The 16,308-nt window shown below is 43.4% G+C and overlaps 1 protein-coding gene across 1 annotated transcript; it reads right to left on the bottom strand.

Annotated features, from left to right (window-relative positions):
• Positions 1 to 13,735: 13,735 nt before the first annotated feature.
• LOC106612337 (protein atonal homolog 1) lies at positions 13,736 to 15,917 on the bottom strand. The gene has a single exon (XM_014213386.2). It carries the CDS (start codon positions 15,466 to 15,468, stop codon positions 14,659 to 14,661), a length of 810 nt encoding a protein of 269 aa, XP_014068861.2. The 5' UTR covers positions 15,469 to 15,917; the 3' UTR covers positions 13,736 to 14,658.
• Between the last annotated feature and the right edge of the window lie 391 nt (positions 15,918 to 16,308).

The following is a 16,308-nucleotide window of genomic DNA, read 5'->3' as shown; positions in this document are numbered from 1 at the left end:
TTTGGACAGGTCAAGGTAAAAGGTTAGAGGTAAAAGGTCAGGATTCAGATTAGTCTGATTATTCAGTGGTAATGTTCAGTACATTTCAGCTTGTCGTGTTGATCATCAGAACTGAATAACCAGTCCCTCCAGGATTTTGTGGCTGCAGTTCTGACATTTTTTTTTGCATTGCAATATGCAATGGTTTTGTCCAATTTGTCACAAAAATGTGCTGACGAGGAAAAAAGTTTCTTGCCTTGTGGCTTGACTGAACGGTATTATGCGGTAAATGTGTGGTGATTGGTTGAAATTGTGAACCCTATTTTTGTAGTGCGGTGATGGGTCAGTTTTCTGCAATGATATTGTGATGATTTGACTGTTTTATGTGGTAATAATACAATGATTTGTCAACCCTGGAGAGACTGAGTAACTGAGGGGGCTTCAGCATCGAGGCGGGTCGTCGCTGTATCTCTGGAGAGGGTCAATTCACCTTCCTGTCTAAGCATGCTCCTCAGATCTATAAGGTTATGGAAGATTCTCTTACTCTGCACAGCGAGATGGACAATGAAGACATCAAGACCTCTTCCTCAGCTCAACTCCCTCATTCTTTCTCCTCTCCTCAGCCTCCACATAACTCCTCAACTCAACTCCCTCATTCTTCCTCCTCTCAAATCAAATATATTTATATAGCCCTTCTTACATCAGCTGATATCTCAAAGTGCTGTACAGAAACCCAGCCTAAACCCCAAACAGCAAGTAATGCAGGTGCAGAAGCACGGTGGCTAGGAAAAACTCCCTAGAAAGGCCAAAACCTAGGAAGAAACCTAGAGAGGAACCAGGCTATGAGGGGTGGCCAGTCTTCTTCTGGCTGTGCCGGGTAGAGACTATAACAGAACATGGCCAAGATTTAGTTGTCGAGGGTGCAACAAGTCAGCACCTCAAGAGTAAATGTCAGTTGGCTTTTCATAGCCGATCATTGAGAGTATCTCTACCGCTCCTGCTGTCTCTAGAGAGTTGAAAACAGCAGGTTTGGGACAGGTAGCACGTCCGGTGAACAGGTCAGGGTTCCATAGCTGCAGGCAGAACAGTTGAAACTGGAGAAGCAGCATGGCCAGGTGGACTGGGGACAGCAAGGAGTTATCATGCCAGGTAGTCCTGAGGCATGGTCCTAGGGCTCAGGTCCTCCGAAAGAGAGAATTAGAGAGATCATACTTAAATTCACACAGGACACCGGAGAAGACAGGAGAAATACTCCAGATATAACAGACTCACCCTAGCCCCCCGACACATAAACTACTGCAGCATAAATACTGGAGGCTGAGACAGGAGGGGTCAGGAGACACTGTGGCCCCATCCGATGATACCCCCGGAGAGGGCCAAACAGGCAGGATATAACCCCACCCACTTTGCCAAAGCACAGCCCCATAACAATGGAGGGATACCTTCAACCACCAACTTACCATCCTGAGACAAGGCTGAGTATAGCCTACAAAAATCTCCGCCACGGGACAACCCAAGGGGGGGCGCCAACCCAGACAGGAAGACCACGTCAGTGACTCAACCCACTCAAGTGACGCACCCCTCCTAGGGACGGCATGGAAGAACACCAGTAGGCCAGTGACTCAGCCCCTGTAATAGGGTTAGAGGCAGAGAATCCCAATGGAGAGAGGGGAACTGGCCAGGCAGAGACAGCAAGGGCGGTTCGTTGCTCCAGTGCCTTTCCGTTCACCTTCACACTCCTGGGCCAGAATACACGCAATCATAGGACCTACTAAAGAGATGAGTCTTCAGTAAAGACTTAAAGGTTGAGACCGAGTCTGCGTCTCTCACATGGGTAGGCAGACCATTCCATAAAAATGGAGCTCTATAGGAGAAAGCCCTGCCTCCAGCTGTTTGCTTAGAAATTCAAGGGACAATTAGGAGGCCTGCGTCTTGTGACCGTAGCGTACGTGTAGGTATGTACGGCAGGACCAAATCGGAAAGATGGGTAGGAGCAAGCCCATGTAATGCTTTGTAGGTTAGCAGTAAAACCTTGAAATCAGCCCTTGCCTTAACAGGAAGCCAGTCTAGGGAGGCTAGCACTGGAGTAATATGATCAAATTCTTTGGTTCTAGTCAGGATTCTAGCAGCCATATTTGGCACTAACTGAAGTTTATTTAGTGCTTTATCCGGGTAGCCGGAAAGTAGAGCATTGCAGTAGTCCAACCTAGAAGTAACAAAAGCATGGATTAATTTTTCTGCATCATTTTTGGACAGAAAGTTTCTGATTTTTGCAATGTTACGTAGATGGGAAAAAGCTGTCCTTGAAACAGTCTTGATATGTTCTTCAAAAGAGAGATCAGGGTCCAGAGTAACGCCGAGGTCCTTCACAATTTTATTTGAGACGACTGTACAACCATCAAGATTAATTGTCAGATTCAACAGGAGATCTCTTTGTTTCTTGGGACCTAGAACAAGCATCTCTGTTTTGTCCGAGCTTAAAAGTAGAAAGTTTGCAACCATCCACTTCCTTATGTCTGAAACACAGGCTTCTAGCGAGGGCAATTTTGGGGCTTCACCATGTTTCATTGAAATATACAGCTGTGTGTCATCCGCATAGTAGTGAAAGTTAACATTATGTTTTTGAATGACATCCCCAAGAGGTAAATTACATAGTGAAAACAATAGTGGTCCTAAAACGGAACCTTGAGGAACACCGAAATTTACAGTTGATTTGTCAGAGGACAAACCATTCACAGAGACAAACTGATATCTTTCCGACAGATAAGATCTAAACCAGGTCAGAACTTGTCTGTGTAGACCAATATGGGTTTCCAATCTCTCCAAAAGAATGTGGTGATCGATGGTGTCAAAAGCAGCACTAAGGTCTAGTAGCACGAGGACAGATGCCAAAACTTGTTTAAAAAAAAAAAAGCCATTAAAAGGTCATTTACCACCTTCACAAGTGCAGTCTCAGTGCTATGATGGGGTCTAAAACCAGACTGAAGCGTTTCGTATACATTGTTTGTCTTTAGGAAGGCAGTGAGTTGCTGCGCAACAGCTTTTTCAAAATGTTTTGAGAGGAATGGAAGATTCGATATAGGCCGATATTTTTTTATATTTTCTGGGTCAAGATTTGCCTTTTTCAAGAGAGGCTTTATTACTGCCAATTTTAGTGAGTTTGGTACACATCCGGTGGATAGAGAGCCGTTTATTATGTTCAACATAGGAGGGCCAAGTACAGGAAGCAGCTCTTTCAGTGGTTTAGTTGGAATAGGGCCGAGTCTTCAAGTATGCAGCTTGAAGGCCATGATTATTTTCATCATTGTGTCAAGAGATATGGTACTAAAACACTTTAGTGTCTCCCTTGATCCTAGGTCCTGGCAGTGTTGTGCAGACTCAGGACAATGGAGCTTTGGTGGAATACGCAGATTTAAAGAGGAGTCCGTAATTTGCTTTCTAATGATGATGATCTTTTCCTCAAAGAAGTTCATGAATTTATTACTGCTGAAGTGAAAGCCATCCTCTCTTGGGGAATGCTGCTTTTTAGTTAGCTTTGCGACAGTATCAAAAATAAATTTCGGATTGTTCTTATTTTCCTCAATTAGGTTGGAAAAATAGGATGATCGAGCAGCAGTGAGGGCTCTTCGATACTGCACGGTACTGTCTTTCCAAGCTAGTCGGAAACTTCCAGTTTGGTGTGGCGCCATTTCCGTTCCAATTTTCTGGAAGCTTGCTTCAGAGCTCGGGTATTTTCTGTATACCAGGGAGCTAGTTTCTTATGACAAATGTTTTTTGTTTTTAGGGGTGCAACTGCATCTAGGGTATTGCGCAAGGTTAAATTGAGTTCCTCAGTTAGGTGGGTAACTGATTTTTGTCCTCTGACGTCCTTGGGTAGGCAGAGGGAGTCTGGAAGGGCATCAAGAAATCTTTGGGTTGTCTGAGAATTTATAGCACGACTTTTGATGCTCCTTGGTTGGGGTCTGAGCAGATTATTTGTTGCGATTGCAAACGTAATAAAATGGTGGTCCGATAGTCCAGGATTATGGGGAAAAACATTAAGATCCACAACATTTATTCCACGGGACAAAACTAGGTCCAGAGTATGACTGTGGCAGTGCGTAGGTCCAGAGACATGTTGGACAAAACCCATTGAGTCGATGATGGCTCCGAAAGCCTTTTGGAGTGGGTCTGTGGACTTTTCCATGTGAATATTAAAGTCACCAAAAATGTGAATATTATCTGCTATGACTACAAGGTCCGATAGGAATTCAGGGAACTCAGTGAGGAACGCTGTATATGGCCCAGGAGGCATGTGTGATGACGTTGCCCGCTTTGGGTACAGCGAGCACAGTTGGCCCCCCTCCCTCTGCACCAGGCCTTTTCTATGCACCATCCCCCGACCTCTATACTTCTGACACCAGGCTCAGTGAGAGCGGTCGTAAATTCCAATGAGAAAATTCTCTCCTCATGGCCACAGTATAGAGAACAAAGGATTCTTCCACCTCACAGAATTGGAGAGCCAAACGACATTTATGTTCTGGAGAAGGTATAAAAGATCGGTAAAGAATCCAGCTACGAACTGGTCCGTTTGGTACAATTTTGTGAAACTCATGAGAGACAATACGGCCATATTACCATAATAATGTTTATATACTAGCCTCAGCTATGAGACTTACATCTAAATGGTTGTATAAAATTCATGAATAAGGATAGAACTGTTTGTGATATTGTGCAATGTGATTTTGGACTGTTAATGAAGGAAACTCCAATTCCCTTTGGAGTCTTAACTAAGTCATTGGCACGCCCCCAGGGACACAGACAGGACCTGGCGTCATGTAACAGCCTTTTCTATGTTCAGTATATAAACCCCCACCCAGGGTTTCTTTCCCCAAGACCAGGCCTCCACTCCATTACGAGTTGGCTAATAGGTTTGACCATGCATCCCTCTACTGAACTTTAACCTGTTTAGGATAGGGGGCAGTATTGGCACGGCTGGATAAAAAACGTACCCGATTTAATCTGGTTACCACTCCGACCCAGTAACTAGAATATGCATATACTTATTACATATGGATAGAAAACACCCTAAAGTTTCTAAAACTGTTTGAATGGTGTCTGTGAGTATAACAGAACTCATTTGGCAGGCAAAAACCTGACAAGGTTTCAGGCAGGAAGTGGCCTGTCTGACAAGGTGTCGTTCTTCTTGTCTCTGTTTATTGAAGAGTGAGGATCTTAGCTGTCCCGTGACACTTCCTACGGCTGCCATAGGGTCTCAGAAGGCGGCAAAAAGCTGAATCGTGGCTTTGCAGGCTCTGGCTGAAACAAAGTAGCGCGTTTGGGTAGTGGCTGGTTACAGTACTGTGAGACTCAGGCGTGTGCCCGCTTCGACCGAAAGCTTTGTTTACTTTCCTCAGTTTAGCTAAATGGACATTCCCGGTCGGAATATTATCGCTTTTTTACGAGAAAAATGGCATAAAAATTGCTTTTAAACAGAGGTTGACACGCTTCGAAGTACGGTAATGGAATATTTAGATTTTTTTTGTCACGAATCGCGCCATGCGCACGACCCTGATTTACCATTTCAGATAGTGTCTGGGACGCACAAACAAAACGCCGCTATTCGGATATAACGATGGATTATTTTGGACCAAACCAACATTTGTTATTGAAGTAGCAGTCCTGGGAGTGCATTCTGACGAAGACAACAAAAGGTAATCAAACTTTTATAATAGTAAATATGATTATGGTGAGTGCTAAACTTGCCGGGTGTCTAAATAGCTAGCCCGTGATGCCTGGGCTATGTACTTAGAATATTGCAAAATGTGCTTTCACCAAAAAGCTATTTTAAAATCGGACATATCGAGTGCATAGAGGAGGTCTGTATCTATAATTCTTAAAATAATTGTTATGCTTTTTGTGAACGTTTATCGTGAGTAATTTAGTAAAATGTTAGCGAATTCCTCCGGAAGTTTGCGGGGGGTATGCTAGTTCTGAACGTCACATGCTAATGTAAAAAGCTGGTTTTTGATATAAATATGAACTTGATTGAACAAAACATGCATGTATTGTATAACATAATGTCCTAGGGTTGTCATCTGATGAAGATCATCAAAGGTTAGTACTGCATTTAGCTGTCTTCTGGGTTTTTGTGACATTATATGCTAGCTTGAAAAATGGGTGTCTGATTATTTCTGGCTTGGTACTCTGCTGACATAATCTAATGTTTTGCTTTCGTTGTAAAGCCTTTTTGAAATCGGACAGTGTGGTTAGATTAACGAGAGTCTTGTCTTTAAATAGCTGTAAAATAGTCATATGTTTGAGAAATTGAAGTAATAGGATTTTTAAGGTTTTGAAAATCGCGCCACAGGCTTCAAGTGGCTGTTACGTAGGTGGGACGAATTCGTCCCGCCTAGCCCATAGAGGTTAACCTGTTAGGGCTAGGGGGCAGTATTGACACGGCTGGATAAAAAACATACCCGATTTAATCTGGTTACCACTCCTACCCAGTAACTAGAATATGCATATACTTATTACATATGGATAGAAAACACCCTAAAGTTTCTAAAACTGTTTGAATGGTGTCTGTGAGTATAACAGAACTCAAATGGCAGGTCAAAACCTGAGAGATTCCTTTACAGGAAGTGGCCTGTCTGACCATTTCTTGAACTTCTTTTCCATCTCTATCTTTTACTAAGGATCTCTGCTCTAACGTGACACTTCCCACGTCTTCCATAGGCTCTCAGAGCCCGGGAAAAAACAGAATGTCGTCATTCCAGCCCCAGGCTGAAACACATTATCGCCTTTCTCAAGTGGCCGATCAAGGGACTCTGGGCTTATGCGCGTGACCCGACCGCCCCCGCCTTTGTGATTTTTTTCCTCTGTTTGCCGAAAAGGAGATTCCCTGTCGGAATATTATCGCTTTTCACGAGAAAAATGGCGTAAAAATTGATTTTAAACAGCGGTTGACATGCTTCGAAGTACGGTAATGGAATATTTAGAATTTTATTGTCACGAATTGCGCCATGCGCGCGACACTTCTTTACCATTTCGGATAGTGTCTGGAACGCACGAACAAAACGCCGCTATTCGGATATAAGGATGGATTATTTTGGACCAAACCAACATTTGTTATTGAAGTAGACGTCCTGGGAGTGCATTCTGACGAAGACAACAAAAGGTAATTAAACTTTTATAATAGTAAATATGATTATGGTGAGTGCTAAACTTGCCGGGTGTCTAAATAGCGAGCCCGTGATGCCTGGGCTATGTACTTAGAATATTGCAAAATGTGCTTTCACCAAAAAGCTATTTTAAAATCGGACATATCGAGTGCATAGAGGAGGTCTGTATCTATAATTCTTAAAATAATTGTTATGCTTTTTGTGAACGTTTATCGTGAGTAATTTAGTAAAATGTTAGCGAATTCCCCGGAAGTTTGCGGGGGGTATGCTAGTTCTGAACGTCACATGCTAATGTAAAAAGCTGGTTTTTTATATAAATATGAACTTGATTGAACAAAACATGCATGTATTGTATAACATAATGTCCTAGGGTTGTCATCTGATGAAGATCATCAAAGGTGAGTGCTGCATTTAGCTGTCTTCTGGGTTTTGGTGACATTATATGCTGGCTTGAAAAATGGGTGTCTGATTATTTCTGGCTTGGTACTCTGCTGACATAATCTAATGTTTTGCTTTCGTTGTAAAGCCTTTTTGAAATCGGACAGTGTGGTTAGATTAACGAGAGTCTTGTCTTTAAATAGCTGTAAAATAGTCATATGTTTGAGAAATTGAAGTAATAGGATTTTTAAGGTTTTGAAAATCGCGCCACAGGCTGCAAGTGGCTGTTACGTAGGTGGGACGAATTCGTCCCGCCTAGCCCAGAGAGGTTAACCATACCACGTGGTTAAACTATTAGGCTATCGATACAGAATAAGAACAATTCTTTGATGTTAATTACTAGTCTGCAGCTAGGAATTCGGTATCATTGAACGCGAAGACCGACGAAACATCCATTCTATAACGACATTAATGAATGTCGCTTTGAAAGATCCATTCTAACCAAGAGAGAGAGAGAGAGAGAGAGAGAACTCTCCAACAAAACAACCTTTCCGACACAGATCCCGACGACACACTGAGCGTAAATATATGTATTGATTGCAATTGTTCCCGAATGAGTGAGCGTTCATGTGCAAAGGTTTAGCATTTCAATTGTTAACATTTATCAACTCTGTAGTGTCTTCTCAGCTGACCAACACTCCCCTTTTGTCTAACAAGCCGCCATGCCGGTTTAGCCCACTAGGGATCATTCCTCTACCATTTCTTTGTAGCGATACCTACTGTTTGTATGCCTTTCTGTGAATTATTTAGTTTAGTAAATAAATGATTTTAAGACAATTGATGTATGGATGACTCCATAGTGAAGACTGGGTTCGTGCAGATAACCAACAATTTACGACGTTTGGAATGAGACTGACAAGGTAAAGAATACATCATAAATCAGAAGACTCAGATCAGATATTATGATATCTGAAAGTTATATTAGGAAAATTATAACATTGTAATCTGAATATTTTCCTTGGTGCCCCGACCTCCTAGTTAATTACAGTTACACGATCAATCAGTTAATCGCGTAATAATAATTACAGAGAGTTATTTGATAAACATGTCTTCAAGTTAATTATGCCAAAGACACAACACCTGTAAACAGTAGCTATGAAAAGTGATTGAGTAGGCTGCATAGATTTCATGACTAGAAGCTCAAAAGACAAAAACGTCGTATTTTTTTTGTTTGTAAATTGAAATTTGCTATCGTAAATGTTAGCAACACCACCTTTGCGGGATGCACGGGGGATATGGTCACTAGTGTAACCAGGAGGTGAGGCCTCATTTAACACAGTAAATTCATCAGGCTTAAGCCATGTTTCAGTCAGGCCAATCACATCAAGATTATGATCAGTGATTAGTTCATTGACTATAACTGCCTTTGAAGTGAGGGATCTAACATTAAGTAGCCCTATTTTGAGATGTGAGCTATCACGATCTCTTTCAATAATGGCAGGAATGGAGGAGCTCTTTATTCTAGTGAGATTGCTAAGGCGAACACCGCCATGTTTAGTTTTGCCCAACCTAGATCGAGGCACAGGCATGGTCTCAATGGGGATAGCTGAGCTGACTACACTGACTGTGCTAGTGGCAGACTCCACTAAGCTGGCAGGCTGGCTAACAGCCTGCTGCCTGGCCTGCACCCTATCTCATTGTGGAGCTAGGGGAGTTAGAGCCCTGTCTATGTTCGTAGATAAGATGAGAGCACCCCTCCAGTTAGGATGGAGTCCGTCACTCCTCAACAGGCCAGGCTTGGACCTGTTTGTGGGTGAGTCCCAGAAAGAAGGCCAATTATCTACAAATTCTATATTTTGGGAGGGGCAGGAAACAGTTTTCAACCAGCGATTGAGTTGTGAGACTGCTGTAGAGCTCATCAATCCCCCTACCCCTAACTGGGAGGGGGCCAGAGACGATTACTCGATGCCGACACATCTTTCTAGCTGATTTACACGCTGAAGCTATGCTGCGCTTGGTGACCTCTGACAGTTTCATCCTAACATCGTTGGTGCCGACGTGGATAACAATATCCATATACTCTCTACACTCACAAGTTTTAGCTTTAGCCAGCACCATCTTCAGATTAGCCTTAACGTCGGTAGCCCTGCCCCCTGGTAAACAGTGTATGATCGCTGGATGATTCGTTTTAAGTCTAATACTGCGGGTAATGGAGTCGCCAATGACTAGGGTTTTCAATTTGACAGAGCTAATGGTGGGAAGCTTCGGCGTCTCAGACCCGGTAATGGGAGGAGTAGAGACCAGAGAAGGCTTGGCCTCAGACTCCGACTCGCTGCTTTATGGGGAGAACCGGTTGAAAGTTTCTGTCGGCTGAAGGAGCGATACCGGTTGAGCATTCCTACAGCATTTCCCTCCAGAAGCCAAGTTGTCCGGCTGCAGGGACCATGCGAGAGGATTTATACTAACGTTACTATCTGTACTTACTGGTGGCACAGACGTTGTTTCATCCTTTCCTACACTTAAATTACCCTTGCCTAACGATTGCGTCTGAAGCTGGGCTTGTAGCACAGCGATCGTTCTCCTGTATATTATGAGTACAGCGACTGCAATTAGAAGGCATCATGTTAATGTTACTTAGCTTTGGCTGGTGGAGGTCCTGACGAACCACGTCCAGATAAAGCGTCCGGAGTGAAAAAGTTGAATGAAAAAAGTTGAGGGGAAAAACAAAAAATGTAAACGGTAATTAAAAAGTAAAAACCATAAAGTTGTCAGGTAGCAAAGTAAGGTTGGCAACATAAAGCACAGCAGCACATAAAAAAGTCTGCAAGTTGTGACCGGAAATGACTCCCTCATTCTTCCTCCTCTCCTCATCCTCCACATAACTCCTCCTCACCTCAACTTCCTAACTCCTTCATTCCTCACCCTCCTCACTCCTCCTCTCTTCACACATCTTCCTCCTCTCCTAAAGTCCATCACACCTCCTCTTCTCCTCATCCTTCTTGTAATACAGTAGGGGGGAAAAGTATTTGATCGCCTGCTGATTTTGTATGTTTGCCCACAGACAAAGAAATTATCCATCTATAATTTTAATGGTAGGTTTATTTGAACAGTGAGAGGCAGAATAACAACAAAAAAATCCAGAAAAACGCATGTCAAAAATGTTATAATATGATTTGCATTTTAATGAGGGAAATAAGTATTTGACCCCTCTGCAAAACATGACTTAGTACTTGGTGGCAAAACCCTTGTTGGCAATCACAGAGGTCAGATGTTTCTTGTAGTTGGCCACCAGGTTTGCACACATCTCAGGAGGGATTTTGTCCCACTCCTCTTTGCAGATCTTCTTCAAGTCATTAAGGTTTCGAGGCTGACGTTTGGCAACTCGAACCTTCAGCTCCCTCCACAGATTTTCTATGGGATTAAGGTCTGGAGACTGGCTAGGCCACTCCAGGACCTTAATGTGCTTCTCCTTGAGCCACTCCTTTGTTGCCTTGGCCGTGTGTTTTGGGTCATTGTCATGCTGGAATGCCCATCCACGACCCATTTTTAATGCCCTGGCTGAGGGAAGGAGGTTCTCACCCAAGATGGACGGGGTACATGGCCCCGTCCATCGTCCCTTTGATGCGGTGAAGTTGTCCTGTCCCTTTAGCAGAAAAACACCCCCAAAACATAATGTTTCCACCTCCATGTTTGACGGTGGAGATGGTGTTCTTGGGGTCATAGGCAGCATTCCTCCTCCTCCAAACACGGCGAGTTGAGTTGATGCCAAAGAGCTCCATTTTGGTCTCATCTGACCACAACACTTTCACCAGTTGTCCTCTGAGTCATTCAGATGTTCATTGTCAAACTTCAGACGGGCATGTATATGTGCTTTCTTGAGCAGGGGGACCTTGCGGGCGCTGCAGGATTTCAGTCCTTCACGGCGTAGTGTGTTACCAATTGTTTTCTTGGTGACTATGGTCCCAGCTGCCTTGAGATCATTGACAAGATCCTCCCGTGTAGTTCTGGGCTGATTCCTCACCGTTCTCATGATCATTGCAACTCCACGAGGTGAGATCTTGCATGGAGCCCCAGGCCAAGGGATGTTGACAGTTCTTTTGTGTTTCTTCCATCTGCGAATAATCGCACCAAATGTTGTCACCTTCTCACCAAGCTGCTTGGCGATGGTCTTGTAGCCCATTCCAGCCTTGTGTAGGTCTAGAATCTTGTTCCTGACATCCTTGGAGAGCTCTTTGGTCTTGGCCATGGTGGAGATTTTGGAATCTGATTGATTGATTGCTTCAAAGGACAGGTGTCTTTTTTACAGGTAACAAGCTGTGGTTAGGAGCCTGTAAAAAAGGACAGGTGTCTTTTTTACAGGTAACAAGCTGTGGTTAGGAGCACTCCCTTTAAGAGTGTGCTCCTAATCTCAGCTCGTTACCTGTATAAAAGACACCTGGGAGCCAGAAATCTTTCTGATTGAGAGGGGGTCAAATACTTATTTCCCTCATTAAAATGCAAATCAATTTATAACATTTTTGACATGCGTTTTTCTGGATATGTTTGTTGTTATTCTGTCTCTCACTGTTCAAATAAACCTACCATTAAAATTATAGACTGATCAATTATTTGTCAGTGGGCAAACGTACAAAATCAGCAGGGGATAAATTACTTTTTCCCCCCACTGTACCTCCTCCTCACCCTCCTAACAGAGTCCACGCCTGCTCCCTGATCGACCTATCAGACAGACCCACTGCCCCTCCTCTACCAATGAGAAACGACCTCTTAACCAGCCCTCCAATCATAACTCCTGTTACTGAACTGGTTCCGGGGCCTGAGCCAATGGCTGACTGATTGTGATCTGTATGCCACTATAGAGGACCACCTCCTCCCCAGAATGAAACACCTGCCAGCCCCACTCAGCATGCAGCACAGCCTGCATCTCTATGGAGGAGGAAGAGGGGGAAGAAGAGAGGTGTCACTCTTTGGATACTGTCGACCTGAACAAACTGGGGCTGGGAGAGGGGTCTCCTTATTACAACCTGAGAAGGGGTATTATTGGGGGAGGGCAGAGGAGAAGAGGGAGGGAGAGAGTGGATGTGGGTTAGCTCAAAGTGTGTCTATGCTTTAGTGACCCAACCACTGGACCCTGCCTCAACCCCAAACCTGTCCCACCTGCAGGCCCAGCTACAGTGGGAAGAAGAGATGGGGTCAGGTGCAGGTCCAGCTACAGTGGGAAGAAGAGATGGGGTCAGGTGCAGGTCCAGCTACAGTGGGAAGAAGAGATGGGGTCGGGTGGCTCCATCACCCTCACTGGGGGGTCCCTGTCAGTTTTAAACAGAAGCTCTCTGACGTGTGTAAGGATCAGGGCTAAGTTCCAACCCTGCCTACTTCCCCTAGTCACAGTGACACCAAGAGGCAGTGAATACTAATGCATACCGTCACTAAAAGACAGTGACTGTTATACCAGCTCTATCAGGTCCATCAGAACTAGAAGACATGGGGAGGTGACTGTTATACCAGCTCTATCAGGTCCATCAGAACTAGAAGACATGGGGGGGATGACTTGTGACTGTTATACCAGCTCTATCAGGTCCATCAGAACTAGAAGACATGGGGAGGTGACTGTTATACCAGCTCTATCAGGTCCATCAGAACTAGAAGACATGGGGAGGTGACTGTTATACCAGCTCTATCAGGTCCATCAGAACTAGAAGACATGGGGAGCTGACTGTTATACTAGCTCTATCAGGTCCGTCAGAACTAGAAGACATGGGGAGGTGACTGTTATACCAGCTCTATCAGGTCCATCAGAACTAGAAGACATGGGGAGGTGACTGTTACACCAGCTCTATCAGGTCCATCAGAACTAGAAGACATGGGGAGGTGAATGTTATATCAGCTCTATCAGGTCCATCAGAACTAGAAGACATGGGGAGGTGACTGTTATACCAGCTCTATCAGGTCCATCAGAACTAGAAGACATGAAGAGATGACTTGACTGTTATACCCTCAGTATTCAACGTGTAGGCCTTCATCAAAAGCGTAATGTGTGCATTTGTATTTCAAGATTTACATATTATACACTACTCTTGCATTAAATAAAAATATATTAAAACAAAATATATTGAGTTGACCTAAGAGTGGCATAGTAGTGTTAAAGCTGTTGAAATGAAATCAGACAAAGACTGAATTATCCTGGAGAAATTGAGAAAAAAAACACCATTTGAAATATGTATCTGCCAAATACTAAACTTTATTTATTCCATCAAAAACTATTATTGCAAGAATACAAAATAGCAATACATAAATATCAAAGTAGTTATATTTTCAAAAAAATATTAGATATAAATGCAGCCAGACATTGAAACCAAATGTTCCAGACTTATTTAGTCAATAAAGTGCAAGGAAGGAAAGAAAACCCTTATGAGAAGTCATATTACAAGGCCTTGTTTAAATACGTAATAAAGTCTACAATATCACACAGTAGGCTACCTCTTTTTATTTTGCAGTGTCGATATTTAATAAATAAATATGGCATGATGAAACGTCCCTATGAGTAAAATACTTCTTTTCAAACCCTTATTGAAAGAGAGTGCAGTCAGTGTGCAGTATAACGACAGTTATTCTACAACTACTGCCTCCAAAATATCACTATTGACTGCAGTTCCTGCACTTTTACTGCAGTTTCATAACTGCAATCTTTTTAAAATTTTATTTTTTATAAAAAGGTACATCTTTTACTCACTGGAATATTCGTGTTCTTGTCTAAATGTAGGCTAGACTACCATCTCAATTTAACTTTTCAAGATGGCCTACAAAGCAGGGTTGGGATACATTCAGATTCCAATTTTTCCCATTGGCAAACCATTGAAGAGATTTTCATTTGAATTTCATTACACTTCCTGAACTGACGGGAATTGAACATGGAATTGAACCCCCAACCCTGGTGTCCATATCTAATACATATGGCAAGATGAGACCAATGTGTTGTTGACTAAATGTAGTGGAGATTAGGTATAGACTCCCGTCTCAATCTAAACCATTTGATTTCCGTTATTATGTATTCTAAAACACAGACCGTTTATTTCAAATATTAAACAATCCATATTAAAACGTATCCTATAAGAGTTCCTGTTGTGTCATTCAGTCTCTAAAATTAGCACTGTCTGCCGGCATGTCCGTCCTCAAAATCACTGTAATGCGACGACTCTCCATCACTCCCGTTAGATGTGTTAGAGACCCTCTTGTTCCCCGATCCTAGATCAGATTTAGGCGCAGACAGAATGATGAGGTGACCGACGGGGCCAGTGTTCTCCTGATCTCCGATCAGTCTCCTGTTCAGAGGCTGCGGTGAGGTGGAGTCCTGCAGGTTTGAGCTGATCCCAGACATCCCGCCACCGTCCTCCCGGGGCTCTGGAGAGAAAGACCCCAGCGGAGAGGCGCATCCACTCCGTGACCCTCCCCGACTCTCTGGCTTCACCACCCCGGTGAGCAGCTCCGAAAGCTCCTGGATGTAGATCTGAGCCATTTGGAGAGTATCATACTTGGACAATTTATTATTGTTGGACGGGATCACGCTCCGCAACGTGTCAAACGCCTTGTTCAGCCCATGCATCCTTCGCCTCTCCCGGGCGTTAGCTGCGACGCGCCGGCGTTTCTGCTTACGGTTTCCTCCTTCTCCCTGGTCCGCCTGTACTGTATCTAGGTCCATCTCTATCCTGAAACCACTGTTCGCCAGTTTACTCACCGACATGAGTTTCTCCAGTGAGCGATCCATGGAGCCGCTGTGTGCGTAATGGCCCGTATCTCTGGGTGAGTATGGAGACTTCCCTCCTCCTGGAGATGTTACCCAGGTTCTGGATCTGATATGTCCCAGTTTCGATTGTTCTAACAGGGGGAAGTCCTCAGCTGAGAAGTCTGGCCAGCCGGACAGTTCTGTTTTAGCTGTCATAACCGCTACAGACATCCACGATTCGGTTGGAGAGCTTATTTCGCTCTATCTTGGATAACTAATATTTGCACAGCAGTGGAACGTCTCTTGAAAATTCAAGGACAGCGGTAAGAGTTAGTTGAGGAGATTTAGAGCAAAAAAAAAAGTGAAATCTAAAGAATTCCACCAAAACCAGGTTTGAACAGAGCTGCAAATGTGTCTCTCTTCAAACTCCAAGGACGGCGCTACGTGTTGACTCACTTGTGACACAATCTCCTGACTCTCACCTCTGGATCCTGTCCGATCCTTTAGTACTAAATCCCTCTCCACCCAACCCCGCCCTTGGAGGAACACAGGTTTGGATCGCACAGCCAATAGCGAATGGTTGCGTCTTCCCCACAAAAGAAAACAATTGGGTCAATCTTAATTTATTTTCTGCAACTATTGTGCATTGTAACTCAATCATGATGTTGATTTGACATTTGGCTTCACTTGTCATCTGAGGTAATTTATTATTCTGTCTGAAGAAGTTTCGTTTTGTCTTGGAGAAAATAAAGTTGTATTTTTTATTTTTTACTTAATAAAAAACGAATTAATTCACACGACTAGAGTGTATTTGTGTTTATTGGATTCCAGAAAATATTGGAGGACTTTTTAGTCTCATGAAAGAAAACTAACAATTTATGTTGATCGAATACAGATTTTTTTTCTAAGGGCTACTTTTTGGGGTCTTGGCAGTTTCACCTCTAAGATTAATTATATATATATATGAATAGTACAACCAATACACGACTCCGTGTTGTGGAGTACTCGCCTTGTCATCTCCCCAAACTTCATCTGAATATTTATCTTCCTCTAGTTTGTGTTTCTGCCAAC

The sequence above is a fragment of the Salmo salar genome, chromosome ssa09 (assembly GCF_905237065.1).
Source record: "Salmo salar chromosome ssa09, Ssal_v3.1, whole genome shotgun sequence".
Taxonomy (NCBI): domain Eukaryota; kingdom Metazoa; phylum Chordata; class Actinopteri; order Salmoniformes; family Salmonidae; genus Salmo; species Salmo salar.
This window is presented reverse-complemented; position numbering and strand designations above follow the sequence as displayed.